Source organism: Falco naumanni, chromosome 4, assembly GCF_017639655.2.
Source record: "Falco naumanni isolate bFalNau1 chromosome 4, bFalNau1.pat, whole genome shotgun sequence".
Lineage (NCBI taxonomy): Eukaryota > Metazoa > Chordata > Aves > Falconiformes > Falconidae > Falco > Falco naumanni.
In genome coordinates this window covers 47,483,094-47,500,872 of record NC_054057.1, presented here as the reverse complement: position 1 = coordinate 47,500,872, position 17,779 = coordinate 47,483,094, and the positions used below count along the sequence as shown (strand labels likewise).

The window sequence follows — 17,779 nt, the reverse complement described above, 5'->3', positions numbered from 1 at the left end:
TGGCTGAAATGGAAGCTATTATACCACTGTTCATTTGGCCATAAACTATTAGGACTAAGCATAGTTGTTTGCTTATTTTTCTTTTGGTTTTTTCCTCTCTTCAGCAGACTAAACTTCTTGTGTGTGTCTTTTATGTAAGTAGTTATAATCTTTCCTTTTCCAGGATGGCAGGCTTCGAGTGAATGATCAACTAATAGCAGTAAATGGAGAATCATTATTGGGCAAAACAAATCAAGATGCTATGGAAACCTTAAGGAGGTCCATGTCTACTGAAGGAAACAAACGGGGAATGATTCAGCTTATTGTTGCAAGGCGAATAAGTAAATGCAATGAGGTAATACACTTTTGATAACACGACTGGGTGTTTTCACTTCTAAGGCATTTGTGTTTATAGGAGATGTCATGTTTCCTCTGAGGCCTGGAATATAATATTTGAGAAGCTAAAGAGAGAATTAAAAAATTATCTGAAATTCAGTGTTAGACATGCTAACCTTATTATCAATCAATAAAGTTTTTCTTTTGAGTATTTTCATCAATGAATAACAGGAAACACTGAATAAAACTATATTGATTTTGTAATTCAGTCTGACTGTTTACGTGATTTCTGTTCTTTGGAGTTTTTTCTGTAGGTCTATTAAATCTTTCATTTATAGACTTAGTGTTAACTAACTTGCTTCTTTGTCACTTTCAGTTTTTTTTTTTAATTAAGAGTAGAGGTCTTATATTTCATTAATATATTTTGTCTAAGAAATTAAAAGTTCCATGTAAAGATTCTGCAAAACTTGATGCAAATAATTCCGTTATTTGGATTTTAAATGTCGTGTCTTGGCCTTCGTTGCAGGGAAGTATGAAATACTGAATTCAGGGTGAAGTGGTGATTCTTTTTCTGATATTATTCATAACTACTGTGTCCTCCAGTGCAATGTTAATGTATTGATGTTTTGAAACATATTCATGTTTTCTAATAGTTTATCTTCTAGATTAATGTAAATAATGCTATATAGTAGGAATATATGGACATATGATACTGAGAAGGGCTGCAGATGCTGTGAAGGACTGAATTAGACTTCAAAATGATTTGGACAGATTGGAGAAATGCACTGAGTTAAATAGGGTGCAGTTGAATGTTGGGTCAGGGAAGCGTCTGTTCTTAAGACATCTAGAAGTCATTCATTCTTGTTAACACCGGTAGGGTCTTACCAGGAATGTTATTTCTTCAGTATTATGGTTCAAAAGCGATGTGCACAAATTGGTTTAGTATGGCTGATCCTGCCTGGGGGAAAAAGGAATGGTTTATTTTTTAATGCATAAAATTGATCTTTAAAAATTTCCACCCCATAGTGTATTATAAAACCATGGCTGAAAAAGACACTAGCCTCTCTAAAAGTATTAAGCTCCTCTTGATTAACTGCTTATACACAGCTTTAATACATGTGTACAGATGTTTAGATATACATACTGCTAGAAAGCCCACTTGGATGCACACGATTTCTCACTTGGTGTTGAAAGAATTCCGACCTTTTTATATTTGGTGTTGTTTTGTTTTAGCCCTAATTCTGAACTTGCGTACCAGACTGTCCTTTGTAGGCTATTCCTTATTCCTACCCAATTTCAGATGCATTTTATGTGTTACTGCATAAAGAGGATGAAATATTATAGACCATTTCTATGTTTAGTATAATTTTTTCAAAAAGGATGCAGATGTTTGCTCTTCTCTTAGTGAAAGTCTTCTAGATCAAATGTATCAAAACAGTGTTTGTAAATACGTCGCAGCAAACCCAGCAATGAAGAACTAAAGACACCGCTCCTTAAATCTGACAGAATTTTTACTCAAGAATAGTTAGAATATTCTTGCAGATGCCACCAGCGAAGATTTTAAGTATTAGTACAAAAAATAAATGACATGGGACTGGTGGCAAATTCAGGAGCTTGCAGATTAGAAGTAAGAGCATGAGAAGGGCAGTGCCTGTCTTGAAATGTTACACCATTTACCAGCATAGAATCATTTAGGTTGGAAAACCTTTATAAGATCATTGAGTCCAACCATAAACCTAACACTGCCAAGTCCACCACTAAACCGTGTCCCTGAGTGCCACATCTACACACCTTTTAAATACCTCCAGGGATGGTAAGGCAACCACTTCCCTGGGCAGCCTGTTCCAATGCTTGACAACCCTTTTGGTGAGGAAATTTTTCCTAATATCCAATCTAAACCTTCCCTGGCACAATCTGAGGCCATTTCCTCTTGTCTTAGCTCTTGTTACTTGGGAGAACAGATCAACAACCACCTCACTACAACCTCCTTTCAGGCAGTCGTAGAGAGCCTTCTTTTCTCTAGACTAAACAACTAGGTTTTTACTGTTTTTTATTAAAGAAAAAAAAAAGAAAGAAATGTTTACCCTTTGTGAAACTATTTCTCTGGTGCTTTCTGTGCTTTTCTCTCTCTTTTGGTTCTCCAAAGGAGTCACCATAAAATAACAACAGCAACAAAAAAGATCCTGTTCAACTGATTTCTTTCCTCTGTTGATTCAGCATTGTATGTGCCTGCTTTATTGAAAAAAATACATCTTACACTCTTGTTGGTCTTCCAGCACCACAGTTCTGTGGAACGAGCCCAATTATATTCCTTTTTGCGTATCACCAACAGCAGTTTTCATTCTGCTCCATTCCAGTGGCATGGTCAGTACTGCAGCGCAGCACAAGGCCAGAACTCCGCACCCTGGGATTCCATGCCATGCCATGGAGCAGCTGCAAGTGTCTCAGAGTGGGAATCTGTACAAGGGGTGATAATGCCAGTGCAGAAGAGAATTATGCTCAATGTCTAGATGATAAAAACATTTGCTATCTGGCTTTTAAAAAACAACAGCAAAAAGAACAAAAAACCAAGGCTTTTTTTCCCCCATGGCTTCAAGTCCAGTGATTGTTTTGCATTTGCAAAATCAAACTGAGTTATTTTGAGATAGATAAGCAACACAGTCTTTTTTTCTTCAAAACTGAGTTTGAATTAAATTTTAAGGAAGTTAGTAGTATGACTACAGTTCTTCTGTTTTTAACATTCATTTTCATAATCAGCCCTGAGAATTGTAGGGCAGGGAAAATTCATTTGACAGCACAGTTCTGCAGTGTGACATTTCTGTGTGTTACAGTTCAGACCAGAATTTTCACATGGTTTTTGTATGTTGGTTGTGAGATGAAGAGAGGGACAGCTCAACCCTTGTTGTCCTCAGTTTAGCGAGGCAGGGGTGGTTGCCTCCCATCTGTTGTAGAGGAGCTGTTTCTTTGTTAGAAAGCTTTCTCAGGCTTCAGAAGTCAAAGTCTACTTAACTTGAGTATGAAACTGTTTCAAAACTTTGTGAAGTGACCTCTGATACTCCCTTTTTATGCTAGCATTATTCTCATACAGCTTCACCAGTTCTTATGTTGTAGTCTAAGCCTCCAAAACAATTACAGGAACAATAAAAATATACATAAACACCATCAGAGTATTATCTTGTTTTCAGAGAGGTTGTGAGGAGATCATTTACATCATCAACACTTACATAACTATAAACTCAAAAGAGACCACAAACTTCCCAGAAGGTAAAAAGTGCTTTTACGCTGTTGTGGTTTTACTGAACTGAAGAGTTGCCTGTAGAAAGAATTTTCATTGACTCGCCAGGAGATAGAGTATAATCCATCCAGGTTTTCAAGTGAATTATCTTGTAGTAAATATTGATGTAAGCATGGAGTTGGTGGTAGTTATGAATGAACTCCAAGCCAAAACTGTGTGTCTGAGTTTTTCTCCTGTTTGCATTACATCTACACAGAGTGATGTAGTTAATTCTGTTAGCTGCACTACTGCAAACCTTGCAAAGCTTTGTTTAATATCTCAGCCAGTCTAGACAAAAATCACACAGTGCATATTTGATGGAAGCTGTTAGATTAGTGTAACAAAAACATTTAATTTGGGATATGGATATACCAAAGGCACTCTTGCCTCCCTTTCAAAAAAAGTTAAATATGCTGTTCTAATTATACTTTCAATGTTTAGCCTTGCCCTCAATGATCGGCATCGTGTGTTTACTCTTCAGCTTTCCTATATAAGCACAGATAGACATCAAGGTACATTTCCAAAGTTGTGCAGACAGTAGCAATTCGGAAAGAAAAAACTAATATTGACTGGATATTCATATATGGCAGGTATTTAACACCTTAGTTTTCAGAAGACATGGCCATCAGCTTTTTAGATCTTTAACTCAAGGCTGACGTTTTTTAAATTACTACGATTTAAGGAGGAGCAGTGGAGCTCCTTGTGCCATGTTCTGTTAATTAGTGATATTATTATGATTAGCCTGTATGGGCAAACAGCTGCTGACTGTATCACCATAATGCATACACAGCGCTTAGGCACAACTGTCAGGCAGATCGGTGCAGCTGGCAGCAGTATGTGCTGATTCAAGAAAATAAAGGTAATGGTTAATTTTGGAATCCTGCTTTTTTCAGTCCAGCAACCTGGACAGATTGCTCATCTACACTCTGTTCATGTCATATGCAGGTATCTTTTGTCCGTCATGATGGGGAGCATCACCATTTTCCTCAAAATGAGAGACTTCAAGGTTTTTTCTTGCCTATCTCCCTTTTTTGACAGAATTAATGTCTTGCTAAATGTCCCTGAAATGAAGGTTTGCAAATGATTTGTAGATCCCTAAATTTTTTTCTGCATGGCTGTTCATCTTTGCCTCAGTTGCTGACTGGAAAATGGAGCAAGTCATGAATCCAGACCATACAAGGACTCCATCAGCTGTTTAAATAAATTGACTGGTAAACAGATCAGTGAGAGACACTTTGCAAATGAGTAGTTTCATTATAAAAGAAAGGAAGCAAGCAAATGTGTTTTGTTTTTTCTTCCTGGTATGTGTGGAAATATAAAACATTAAGCATAATTTTTCCCTGGATGCAACACCTAGTTACCTACTTTGAAATTGCGATGACAGATTAGTTTTTTTCTTTTCTCACTAGATTAGTTTTGTGATGACCTTCTGGAGTTCATTTAACTAATGAAAAGGCTTTAGCATCTTCTCCAAACACAATGGTTTCACTGTTCACTCCCTTCTCCAAGTCATTGATAAAGCTGCTCATCAGCCTAAGCTGTTCCTAGCTCTGATCCCTGGAGGACCCTTCAGCTGGCTTTGCTCCACCCTGAAGACTGATCTTTGTGTCCAATCCTTTAGCCAGATTTCAACTCAGAAAATGAAGACTTAGTCCAGTCCCATGAAAAATTAGTTTCTTTAATGCCTTTGATATGAAGCCTTGGTAGAAGCTTTTTGAAGATGCAAGTATGTCGTGTCCATTTCATTGCCTGAGAGCTCAGAGAGCTCAGTGGCACCCTTGTGAATATGCAGCATCCCAGGGAGGCAGGATTTCCCCGTGGACCCATGTCTGTCATGCTCAGCATTCTTACTCTCTTGTGGTTGCCACCATTCTATCCATAAGGAGGTTAGATGCCTGGTCTGTAGTTCCAAAGATACCCTCTAGGTATAAAGGCAACCACCAGTCCTCGGGCACCATGGCTGTTCATAACAGTGTGTTGAACGTTTTGGGCAGCAGTTATGCAATTTCATGTTTGAAAATGCCATCCAACCTGGGTGACATGTTAACTTCTCACCTACCCATTTGATCTAACGCTCCTGTGTATTTTCTTCTTCTGATCTCACTCCTCTCCTTATTTGTTACCAAGAAAGGGGTCAGGTGTAGAAATCTCCCTGATATCTTCAGCAGCAAAGGCTGAGACACAGAAATCACTGAGCTTCCCTGCTGCAGAGTTCTCCCTCAGTGCTCCTTTCACGGTTGTCCTCAGGGGCTGCAGCTGAGTTCCTGTGTTCCTTCTTATGTCTGGTGTCCTTGGTGAACATTTTACCTTCAGTCTGAGCATCCATTGAAGGATGCTGCTTAAATTCTCCTTTCTTCCTCTAAATTTCTTGGGCCATATGATGTTTGGTTTTTTTAACTGTGGCACATTTTACCTGAGCTTTTAATACAGGGGTTGTTAATGGTCTCCTTTTAGGCCTCTGGTGGTCTTTTTGGTACATGATTTTCAGTGCATTTAGGTAAACTTCTAATAGTAAACATCCCAAGAAATACTTTTAGAAGTTAGTTATGGGGGAAGTATGTACATGTTTTTCTATTTGGTAGTATCTTGCGTATTCTGTTCTGCTGGACTACCTGTCCCCATTTATTTTGACTTACTTTTTTCTCCTTTATTATTTTTCCATCCTTAGCATCAACTTATAAGCTACATCTTGGCCCAGGTTTCTCCCCATACCCCATAACCTACCGTCTAACTACATTTTGCAAAGCTGTGTGGGTTCCCTCCCACCAATTCTGAAAGCATTTTTTTGTCTTCTGCTTGCCTTTTAACATTGTCAGAAGAAGAATGCAGTATTTCTTGGAAACACTGTACTGATTTTACTTTTACTAGGGCACGGTTGTGCATGTAGGTCAAACATGACCCTTTTACTGGCAGTTTACCTACATTTTTGCATCTTGCAACATCTGTCCCTAAAACAGGATCCCAGCTTGGGTGGTAACAAAGAAAATCATATCTACTATTGGTAGCAGTATTGTAAAAGTATATGTGTTGAAAAAGGAGCTAAAGCATTTTGGACACCTTAACCACAGTACAGATAAGAAAGGAAAAAGAAAGCCTGGAGAAAAATTCTGTGTGACACAAAGAGCGTCGGTACCCTATATGCAGTGTAATATATAGCAAATTTCCGTACCGGCTTCTTTGAAATCCATAATGCCTGCATTCCAGTATTTGGATAATTTCCTTTCTGAAGGAAAAAGTAAGTTTAATTATTGTTTCTTTAAAAAAATAAAAAAGTCTGTTTATGCTTTGAGTACTTTGGCAATGGTCTTGTGCATAAATGTTTTTCATATTTATGTGCATAACTTCAGATAGGATCAATAGTGGTGTTTAAGTAAGAAGGACCACATGAGTTGTCCTTTTGTCATCTAGATAAGCAGCAGCTGGGGTAGTTAGTACAGACAGTGCTTTAGCAGACAGCTGGTTCTTATTTGAATGACAAAGGGCCAGGGTAGAGATATTTTTTATTTTTAAAAAATATAAAATATTGTTTCTATTTTTATTTTAAGAGAATGGAGAGAAAAGGAGATACAGGCAATCTGTAGCGTAAGGTTTTATTGCATTTTTATAAATATGATAATTTATTATAGATCAGTGCTAGGACCCAGAGAGGGAGCACTCTCTTTTCAGCCTGGAGAGGAGAAGGCTCAGGGGCACCTTACCAGTGTCTATAAATACCCGATGGGGGAATAAAGAAGATGGATCCAGACTCATCTCCAGGCTGCCCAGGGCCAGAACAAGAAGTAATGGGCAGACCCTGAAATACAAGAAGTTTTTTTAAACATAAGAGAAAGAATTTCTTCTGAGAGGGTGGCCAACCACTGGCACAGGTTGCCCAGAGAGGCTGTGGAGTCTCTTTCCTTCCATGTATTCAAAATCCAGCTGGACAAGTCACTGGGCAACCTATTCTTGCTGACCTTGCTTTGAGTGAGAGGTTGGACTAGATAATGTCCAGTGGTTGGGTCCAACCTTAAACAGTCGGTGCCTCTGAACTGTCACACCAAGAAATGCTCCTGCCTGGGGCAGCTATTGGTAGGAAGTATAGGGGCCAGTTGCTGCCTAGCTTGCGTTCTTTTCCAGGCCTTTAATGAAGGTCAAGAATTCATACATCTTTGTTTATATTACCTACATCTTAGCAGTTAATCAAATTAAATTATATGAATAGGCCTCAGGTTGTGCCAGGGGAAGTTTTGATTGGATATTAGGAAAAATTTCCTCACCAAAATGGTTGTCAAGCATTGGAACAGGCTGCACAGGGAAGTGGTTGCCTCAGTATCCCTGGAGGTATTTAAAAGGTGTGTAGATGTGGCACTCAGGGACATGGTTTATTTAGTGGTGGACTTGGCAGTGTTAGGTTTATGGTTGGACTCAATGGTCTTAAAGGTCTTTTCCCACATAAACAATTCTATGATTCTATGTTATTGGCTAAGGGAAGGAAGTGGAATGTGTAATTCAAGCTCTGTATTAGAAATGCATCAGGAAGAACAAGTGTTTATTTCAACTGCAATCTTGCTTTGGACTGTCAGTCTCTTTGTCTTGCCCACAAAACAGTTTCCACAATGTAGGTTTTTTTTCACACAAACCTTCTGTTAACAATGTAAGGAAAAGACTGTTTTTTTGTGAAAGCCAGTTCTGTAATTCCTGTCTAATTTTTTCTATTTTATAAAAGGCATTGTAACTTTTGTAAAATATTTGTGTAGTTGGCTGTTGATGCCTTTGTTTAAACCCACCTTTTGTGATGCTAATTAGAAATGGAAAAAGTTTTCCCCATGAAAATGTTAAAATACATGATTCACTTTACAAAACACAGCCATCTAAACACAACCTCCTGCTATTCCTTTTTATTTACCCTGTACTTGACTGCGTTGCCAGGAGTGAATTTCTACCTATTTCTCTGATTCAGAGCTTTCTTCTTGTCAGTATCTTTCTGAAAATCTCCTGAGACCTTCCTACAAATGAGTTTGAAAGTTGATGGGTTGTCATATGAAGAAGTACTGTGCGATATGGCTCACTAAAAGCTGGACACTTGTTACATAAAGTCATCAATATAGCACTGGGAGAACAAATCCCAAAGCACTTTGATATTTTCACACCTTATTTAAAGACAGTGATGTAAAGGTTAGCTCATCATTTAGTGCCTTTATCATGCAAGTTTAAGTTCTCAAGCAGTCTAATATTGCTTTGTGCTTTTTTCTTACAGTGTTTCAGAATTTAACATTTATATTCTTGAATTTGCCTTGGATTCGTTTATTACAGAGGCTACAAATATTGTTTAATTTACTTTTCAGTAAAGCTGTCAGTTGTAATCTGCAATTTAAAAAAACTAATAAAACAAATCCTCATTTCACAATTTAAACCTTATTGAGTCTAATTCACTTGCACTGCAAGTTTATTATTCTCCTGCAGCTTGACGTGCCTCCAATTGTAATTGTGTTGACCCTCCGATGCAGTAAATCTCCCCAGTGCTTATCAAACTGGGAGAGATAAGTCTACAATTTGGAACTTCATTAAATATCTCATTTATATTAAACAGATGATGGCTTTGAACAGAAATAATAATTTTTACAGACTCTGCGACCTCCCGATCATGGTCTCCTTGACTTTGTAATGTGGTGTTTCGCAAACCTCCACCCCTTCATGTACCAGGCGTTATGCCAGTACTCAAATGTCAGGAGTTGTTAGTCCATTGGGCTGACTTCAAAGCCTCTGCTGCGGAGACTGTAGTTGAATGCTTTGTAGCCCTTCAAGCATATTTTTTAAAAAAATCTTTTGTAGTGTACATTTCTTAGTCATCTGGGGATTGCAGGTACAGTGATTAATAATGGGCAGCTGTTACAAGAAGAAAAAACAACTATCAAACATGTAGCTTGTTATTGTAATTCGTGAAACTATGAACTGCTCCTCTCATGCTCATTTAGAGACCAGTCCTTGGAATAAGAATTCCGAGTTCCCAGTGGCTTCAAAGAGTTTGCAGCGTGTTCAGTATCTTGCTCCCTGCTGTATTTCAATACATATAAATACATACTGTGGTATTCTGTAAGGACATTGTTCTTGAGATTTAACTGTACGCTTCAATTTGAAGAGGTGTGTTGGTGACAACAGCTAGTGCTTTTATGTGTGAGTTTGTATGATTGCCCTGCAAAACACATCTATTTTTTTAGTATTTGTTTATTTTTTAATAGGGCCAGATTCAGTTCATGCTGTTTAGGTGAATTTGTGTAATGGTCTCAGTGAAGCTCATCCAGTACCATTGTTGAGCAGCCGGCAGGCTGCTGGAGCTCAGGTGAACCGAGAGCTTTAGGGGCAAGAAGGCTGGATGGCGTGAGGGCTGGGTGGCAGCACGGGGAGTCTCTTGTCTCTGCAGTGAGCAACTGGGCACTGACAAATTTGGCATCCAGACTGGCCAGTGAGCACACAGGTGCTCACTCTCCTTGCTCCCAGGGGCTGTCGGCAGTGGTAGTGGAGCTGCCTGTGGCTAATGCGGTGGGTAAATCCAGCTGGATGATATCAAGTTGTTTTATTTCTTTACCTTGCATAGGTGCTGCTTTCCACTGAGCTCTGATTTGCTGGGGCTCACTGAGGAAAATACAACTTTCCGCCCTCTTGTTGTAAATCTGAGAGGCATATACAGGCAAACAAGGGATGACCAGCTTCTACAAACAAAGGCTGGGCTAGGACGTCGCTCGGGGGAGCCTTCTGATGGAGAGCAGCTGGGGTGGGGAAGTGGCATACATGCAGTCTTCTCCTCTGTGCGTGTGGCCAAGCAGCCCATCTCCATCACTTCTTCCACCACCTACTGCATCTGTTTTGTCGTGGCCAGGGAGGTCTGCCTGGAGTCTTGGTGGGCAGGGACCCAGCAGCTCCAGGGGCTGAGGGCTGGGATAGGTGGGGGGCACCTCAGGTCTTGCCAGTTCTGGATGCTGCAGCCATGCCAGGGATCAGGGAAGCTTCCACACTGAACAAAGCATGGGAGGTCTCTGTACCCTGCAACTAGGAAAGGCAGAGCAAAGAACTCATCATAAGTAGGAAGAAAAAAAAAAGTTACTATGATGTTTGACTTCTTTCTCTCTCTCTCTCTCTCTCTCTCTCTCTCTCTCTTTTTTTTTTTTTTCTTTCCCTTTTCCTCCTCCTAACTATAAAATATTTGAGTGTTTGTGTACTGTTTACCAATACGTGTGGTGGGGTTTCCTGGGGGTTTCCATGATGATTACATTTGGAAGCAAATTGCACCACTTCAAAAAGCAACAGCAGCCCAATTCCACGTGGAGTTACTGCTCCGCACTCCTGACAGGAGCCTTGTTCTGACAGGCTGTCAGTGTGGGAAAGATGGCCCAGCTGTCTGCCCAATAGTATTGAAAAAAGCCAAAACTGTCTGTTTAAGAAATTATCCAACAAAGGCACACAAAAATGCAATGTTGTGGGTTTTTTTGGTTGTTGGGTTTTGTGTTGTTTTTTTTTTTCCCAGCAATTTTCTGTTGAAGGATTTGAAATTTGACAGGGCACCATGGGAGGTGCACTGTAAAGTGGTTTAGAAAGTTGGTCATTAAGCAGAGCTGTCATTGCAAATTATATTTATCCAGGGTGAGAAGTCCTAGCTCATTTGGTCCCAGACAAGTCTAGGCCTTAGGCAAGTTGTTACAGTTCCCCCATGCTGCTAAATGGACCCTGGGCGCTAATTTTCCTTTCTCTGTGCAGTTGGAGTCACCTGGGAGCCCTTCGGGGCCAGAGCTGCCCATAGAGACTCTACTGGATGACCGGGAGCGGAGGATTTCCCACTCCCTCTATGGTGGGATCGAGGGTCTCAGCGAGTCGCCCACGAAGAACGCAGCACTGAGTAGGATAATGGGTGAGTCAAATCAGCTCAGCTAATCGGGGCGTGTTTTTATTCCTCTATGTGACGCATCGAAGGGCAATTAATGTATTAGGTGTGGGAATCGGGAAACATGGAGGTTGCATGGACCAACTTAAAATGTGCCTTAAAATTGTTCCATGCAACCCTTCTGGATAGTTGATAAGAGAAAGTAAGTCAAACAGAATTACGAAGTGAATTTTGTATCTCATGGCAGGTTATAGAACAAATAACAGGAGCATTTAGCATGGTTTTTCAGTATCTGATTGGGGACAATAAATTACTGGTTGGTCTAGTCTCCATGCTGAGCCTTCATTCACATGAAAGGCAGTGACTCATGGGAATTTATAATTAATTTCATCATTTCTTCTCCTTTATTTCAGTCATACTAAAGTACGAAAATAAATAAATCAAACTTGCATCCATTTATGCTTATTAGGGCATTTCATTAATTTGTTTGAATTTTTGCTTTGCAGGACACCAATTTTAAAACCTCATAACTAATTTTAAGAATCCCTTGTGTAGATTCTGTGCCATACCATCTGCAGGGTCCCAGTGGATAATGAGGTTATTAGCGGTTGCTCTGCAGCAATTCAGCTTCCGATGTACAGAGCTAGGTAATATAGACTTGCCTTGCCACAGGGGTGGTTGGATTTACTGCCTAGGATGGGATTAGTTTGAAAGGATTTTCAAATTTAAACGCAAAAAGCAGCTTGATGAAAATAGCACCTGGCAGAAGATGCAACGACTGCTTGCTTGAGTTGCAAGTTTTAAACATAAGAGGTAGCCATTAAATCTGGGACTTTTTTAGTGTGCGTGACACACAGAGAATATATTAGAAGATGCTGCTATAAATTCGATATGAAGCAAGGCTGAACTTAGTTTTATTTGCTTCAGATTGATTTTCACCCATAGAAAATTAGTCTACCACTTTATGCTTTTTCCGGTCAACAGTTAGTCTGTTTTGGGGTTGTTGGTTGTTTTTTTGTTTTTATAATTTCTGTTTTTTGGGGTTTGCTTTTTCTTGGTGGTAGCAGAATAACACTGTTGTTAAACTCTCTGAAAATCCATGGGTTTGCTGTTTAAGATATTTCTTCAGTTAAGCATTTTGTTCTTATTTTGTGCATTTGGGCAATGGTAATTAGAAATAAATCATATTCTGTTCTATTGCATTACATTTTGTGCAGCTCAGAAAATAAAACGAGAATTGAGGAAGCATGAAACCTTTTCACCCAAAGTCATATGCTGTTAAAGAGAAGAATTTTAAAAAAGCCTGTTGACTAATTTAAGGAATGATAAAATAATTTGAAGTCTTTAGCACTGCTCTGTCATAGAAGGGACTAATTCTTGTGATGTCTCTGTCGTAGAAGGGACTAATTCTTGTGATGTCAAGGCTTTAGATAAAGCACTGGCAAAGCACTGCCTTCTGCTTTTTCCATCAGTGTTGCAGAGGATTTACACGTAGAGCTCATATAAGCGTTAATGAGTTATCGCTTAAACACCTTGTCCAGTGATGGGAGAAGAAACCCTGAGAGAGTCTGTGTGCATGCGTGTCAGCAATGCAGTTTACTTCTGTATCAAAGGAATACAGGGCTTGCCATGCCAAATTGAACTAGTGGTTCATCAGTCTGCTATCAACCCTTTAGCAGTAGCCACGAACAGATGTTTCAGCGAAAGAAAAAACCTCTTTCCAAAGCTCTTAAAATCTAATGCTTTTGGATACCTCTGCAATATAAACATAGAGGGGAAAAAATCCTTCCTGCATTTTGTAAGCGCTTTATAACCTGAAGCTGATGTTTTGATTTCCTCTGAATCATTGTTTATCTGTATTGTTTTCGGAAACCAGGAACTATGTAGCAAATTGGTAGGTTGTGAACTAAATCCGTTGATGCTTTAGTTGTAAGCACATGGAAAATCAAATTGTGCCTGAACCTCATAGTAAATGTGGTCTAGCCCAGTGTAACAAAACTGATCTTGCTGGTCTTGGACTGGGTCATTCCCTTCTGCAATCATGGCAGCTTCACAGAGCTGTCATGTTTAAACTCAGGTTTTAGGTAGCAGTCAGTTTTCTAGTATGCTGATTTTTCTGAATTTGTCAGTACCACAAAGTTAAAACTGCAGTGTTTGTAATCTTTTATGATCTTGCATGCATATTTTCTTACAGTTCCATACAACAGAGAGGTATCATTTATCACATTTGAGGAGAGAGAGGTACAGCTGCTTGTTTCAGACTAACACACTTTTGTAAGACTCAGTCATTTATTATGCAGTGGAATTCCTGTCCTGTTTGCATTGACAATGAGAAAAACCTCAGAATTTTTTTTTTTTTTTTTTTTTTTTTTTTTTTGAGAATGCATATGTGGTGTTACATGACCCTGGAAGAGTTTTCCTCCTCTCTTGAAATGGGTCTGATAGCCAGGATAAATCCTAAGAACAATCTGGCTGAGGAAGACTGGAATTATGTACCTTCCTGTGCTGGTCCTGACCATGAAAACAAGCCAAAAGGAGTGCTTTATGCCGTGCTGATTCCCTTGAATCTCCCCACATGGAGGAGCCCTCTGACTTAAGGGCTCTTGGAATGACCTGATGTCTTTTTATTTACCCCCCAGTGGATTTAATTATGTGAACTTCTAGTGCTCTTGGTACCTTGTGGTGAGGAGGTCACAGTTTGATTTCATGTGTGAAGGAGTAGTTTTTTCTGCTTCTTTTGCTATTGGATAAAACAGATGGATTTTGAGTTTTCTTCCTTCCTAAATTAGAATATTAAAAAGTGATAATCTTAAAGTCTGGAAAGTGCCTGCTCTTTACAGTCATTGCTTAAAGTTGAAATAGAACTTTTAAGAGAGTTTTGTTTGTTTCAAATACAGCTCGTGTACTTTTCAGGAAGGAAAAATACAAATTTTAAGACAATTCCCTTACTCTTTCAATACATAACTGACAGCAAGAACTGGTTGTCAGAGCCTTGCTGTGAAAGTGGGAATAAAATACCAGGTTTAGAACGTGATTTAAATTATGTAAGATAATGTTTGCTTACTGCAAAAAGGCTACATGAATCTTTTAATGTTTCTGACGATTCTTATGTTGATGTTTTTCTAGATGATTATTGCTATTATAGATTTTCTAATGCTTTTTCATTTGATAACATTTCACCGAAAATTTCTGATAGAGAGGAGGTACCGCTTTCTGTATTCAGGGGATATTTTGCTTTTTGATGAGGCATTTTTTTTATTTATACAAATTAAGTCTTCACTTCTAAGAATTAGATGGCGAAAATAAACCCTTGTGTGTGTTTGTTTATTTTTAATATTTTCAGGTTGCATGTTGTTAGTACATTCAAAATAACAACTGTGTTATGCTGGTTTCGTGGGTTCTATGATTAAAAATTCAAGTCTCTTCTTTTGATACACCGTTCTTATATATCATCCATTATGCTTCTGAGTTTTGCAATACGCAAATACATACATAGCTGCTGTCTATATAAATTATTCTTATTCAACAAACAGCGTAGTACAAAGTCTTCTTTCATCTTTTTTTTCTAGTTGCTGATATTTTTTTTTATGAACACAGTGGGTTGTGTTGCTACCAGTGACTAAACGTAAGTTATTTATCAGGGGGTGCACAGGATAACAATAGTTTGCACTGAATCTGCGTTTCATCCTGAAGGATCCCCCAGAACTTCTTAAAATTTGATAGTTCCTACACAACAGCAAGTACTTTGTTCTCTACATGAATAATTGCTGTCTTAAGGACAGAATGAAGAGGAAGCACTGCTGAAAAAAATTTAACTAGAGATGTTGAGTGTGTGTATCAATTAAATGAAAATAACCCTTTACAAAACAGAATGCAGTTCAACAGCCAGGAATCTCATCAGAATGTGGTGGTCTGGGACGATAGCCTTGACAGATCTGAAGCCTTGAAATCCAAAGCCTGAATGTAGTGGAGACGTTTTTGTCCTTAGCTGTTCCCCAACATTTATTCCCAATCCCACCTCTATTTAGCTTGAAAAATTAGATTAAATGAGTATCTATGGGGGATTTTGCCAAAACTTAGTATGTTTTTAATCAAAGTATGCTATTGGGGGGAGGGGAAGGAAGACCTGGGGAAGTTCTAATTTCTCATTGCACAATTCTCTGTATCTCTCCTGTAGGCAGTTTCATCAGTATTGTCATCATCATCACTATTTTCATTTATTATTACTTCTGTTATTTATTACTGTATTTACTAGTTTGGTTAATACTTCATTCTTCATCACAGAGTAGCTGTTGCTGATTTCTTGGTCAGGTGGGTTAGGAATAATTTGCCATGTCAAGGCAAGAAAGGCCCTCTATTCGTGGAAGAGGCTTGAAGTGCACCATCGGTCTGAATCCCACAATACCAAAATGCTCATCAGAGTCACCCATAAAGTAATATTTGGTTTTGAACCTACTGTAAGGGTGTTCAACAGATTTCTTAGACCTTGCTTTAAAGAGAAAGCAACAGCAAAACAACAAGAACTGAGCCAGATACAGTACCATGACAATGCAGTGTAATATGTGAGCCAAGTTATTGAAGTTATTCCAGCAAACAGATTAACTAAACTTCAGGGATTTTCAAGATATAAAAGGACTTGGAGTACCTTCATGACTAAACCTGTTGTCCATTTTATGTACTATGTATGCACAGGGGTGTTTTAGAGTGCTTTATGTTGGTGGTTTAACTTGGGTCCAAACTATTTTCTGGTCTATTGTAGGTCTATAGTGTTACAGGTTTGAAGGTTTGCTCTTTGCACATTTTTCCTTCTATGCTGAAAGTCCTCATAGACCTGTGTACTGGAGCTCTGAGACGTCTCTCTCTGCACAGGCAGGTGGGAACCCTTCTGACCCCATCGTTTGGTATGGTCCTCAGGCTACACTTGTTTAGATTGTAACTTGTTCAAGAAATTTGAGCCTCGTGGTCCTGAGAGAAGACACACTTGAAAGGGAGAATGGTTTCTCTTCTCTATTACACCATCCAAAATACTTGGTTATTACAGTTTATCTGGCTGAAGTTGAATTAATATATGCAGACCTGGAACCTGAAGTGTATTCAGAGTCTAAATTTTATAGCACTTTCCCAGCCTGAGGGAAAATTACTGTCTTGGAGAGGTGTGTAGACAGCTTGAGCAACATCTTAGATTCGTGGATCAGTGAAATATACTGATGATTACTAGGTTTGAAGTTTCTTTGATGTTTCCTTGTAATGTTTCTCACAACACTTGCCGAATTGCTTTCTCCAAGGGTATTTTCTGTCCACTTCAGCTGAGCTCTCTACAAAGGGCTGAGGTCCGTCTAACCATCTGCTGGAGGTGAAGCCTTTCACCTGTTTTTAGCTTTATCTGCAATGAAAAGCATAGTCATGTCAGATGGGTTTTCTTCTTAATTCCAAAGCAGCTATTAAAATGTCAGTCTTCACCCTTGTCAGATATAAAGCAGGGTAGTGAAAAGTTAAAAATGTTACTGAATTACTGTAGCCTCTCAAATGAGAAGTTCAATCTGCCGAATGCCGTAAGGTTATACCTTTTTATTATCAATTCTTTGGAGACGTTATTAACTACAGAGTTAACAGTCTTGTAGGCATTATGTTTGGAAAGAAGTACATTACCAGGCTAAACATTAACCTGTCCATCAAAGAAACTATTGCTGGGCAAGGAATCAGCTGTTATGCAAATGGAACACATTCATTTCAGTTTGACAGTGATGACATGTTCACCATGCCATACCTTTTTCTTCCAGACACTTCAGCCTTCTTCACTGATCTCTTCTGAAGCCAGTTTTCCCAGTTTGGAAAGCTATACAAAATACATTATCTAGTGCAGTGATTATTTTAGCTAGCTCTTTATGCATAAGGTTTTATTTCCTTGTTTGTTTTTTAATTATGGCATGCAAAAGTAGTGATGGTAACTAAAACCTTTCCAGAAAAGAGGAAAAATTATTTTCCCCTAATTTTACACAATTTTTCCATATGTGTAGGAAAAATAAAGTGTGAAAATATTTGATGCATCCACAGAAGCAGTTTATGTTATGAATATATAAGTTTTGTTGTATATTATTACTGCAGTGCATCATAGTTTTAGAATAATTTACAGTTTGTTGTCACATTAACAGTTGATTAAGGTAGTGGGTTTCTTTTCATGAGATGTGACAATTTTTCTAATTGTTTTAGTAAAATAACATATTTCCAGGAATAAAATTTATGTAGTGTCAGCTGCATGTAGTGAGAGTTAGGACCAAACATTTTATATTACGTATCTTTTTAAGTCAAGCATCAATATCCAAGAGAAAAAAAAA

General features: G+C 38.6%; 1 protein-coding gene across 20 annotated transcripts in view; it reads left to right on the top strand.

The window, feature by feature from the left end:
* The window catches only part of PARD3 (par-3 family cell polarity regulator), a 461,704-nt gene that overhangs the window by 282,083 nt on the left and 161,842 nt on the right, over positions 1-17,779 (top strand). For all 20 annotated transcript variants that reach the window (XM_040589689.1, XM_040589699.1, XM_040589690.1 and 17 more), the window contains 2 exons: positions 164-334; positions 11,321-11,471. In XM_040589689.1, coding sequence (XP_040445623.1) covers positions 164-334; positions 11,321-11,471 — 322 coding nt within the window. The remainder of the gene's footprint in view (positions 1-163; positions 335-11,320; positions 11,472-17,779) is intronic.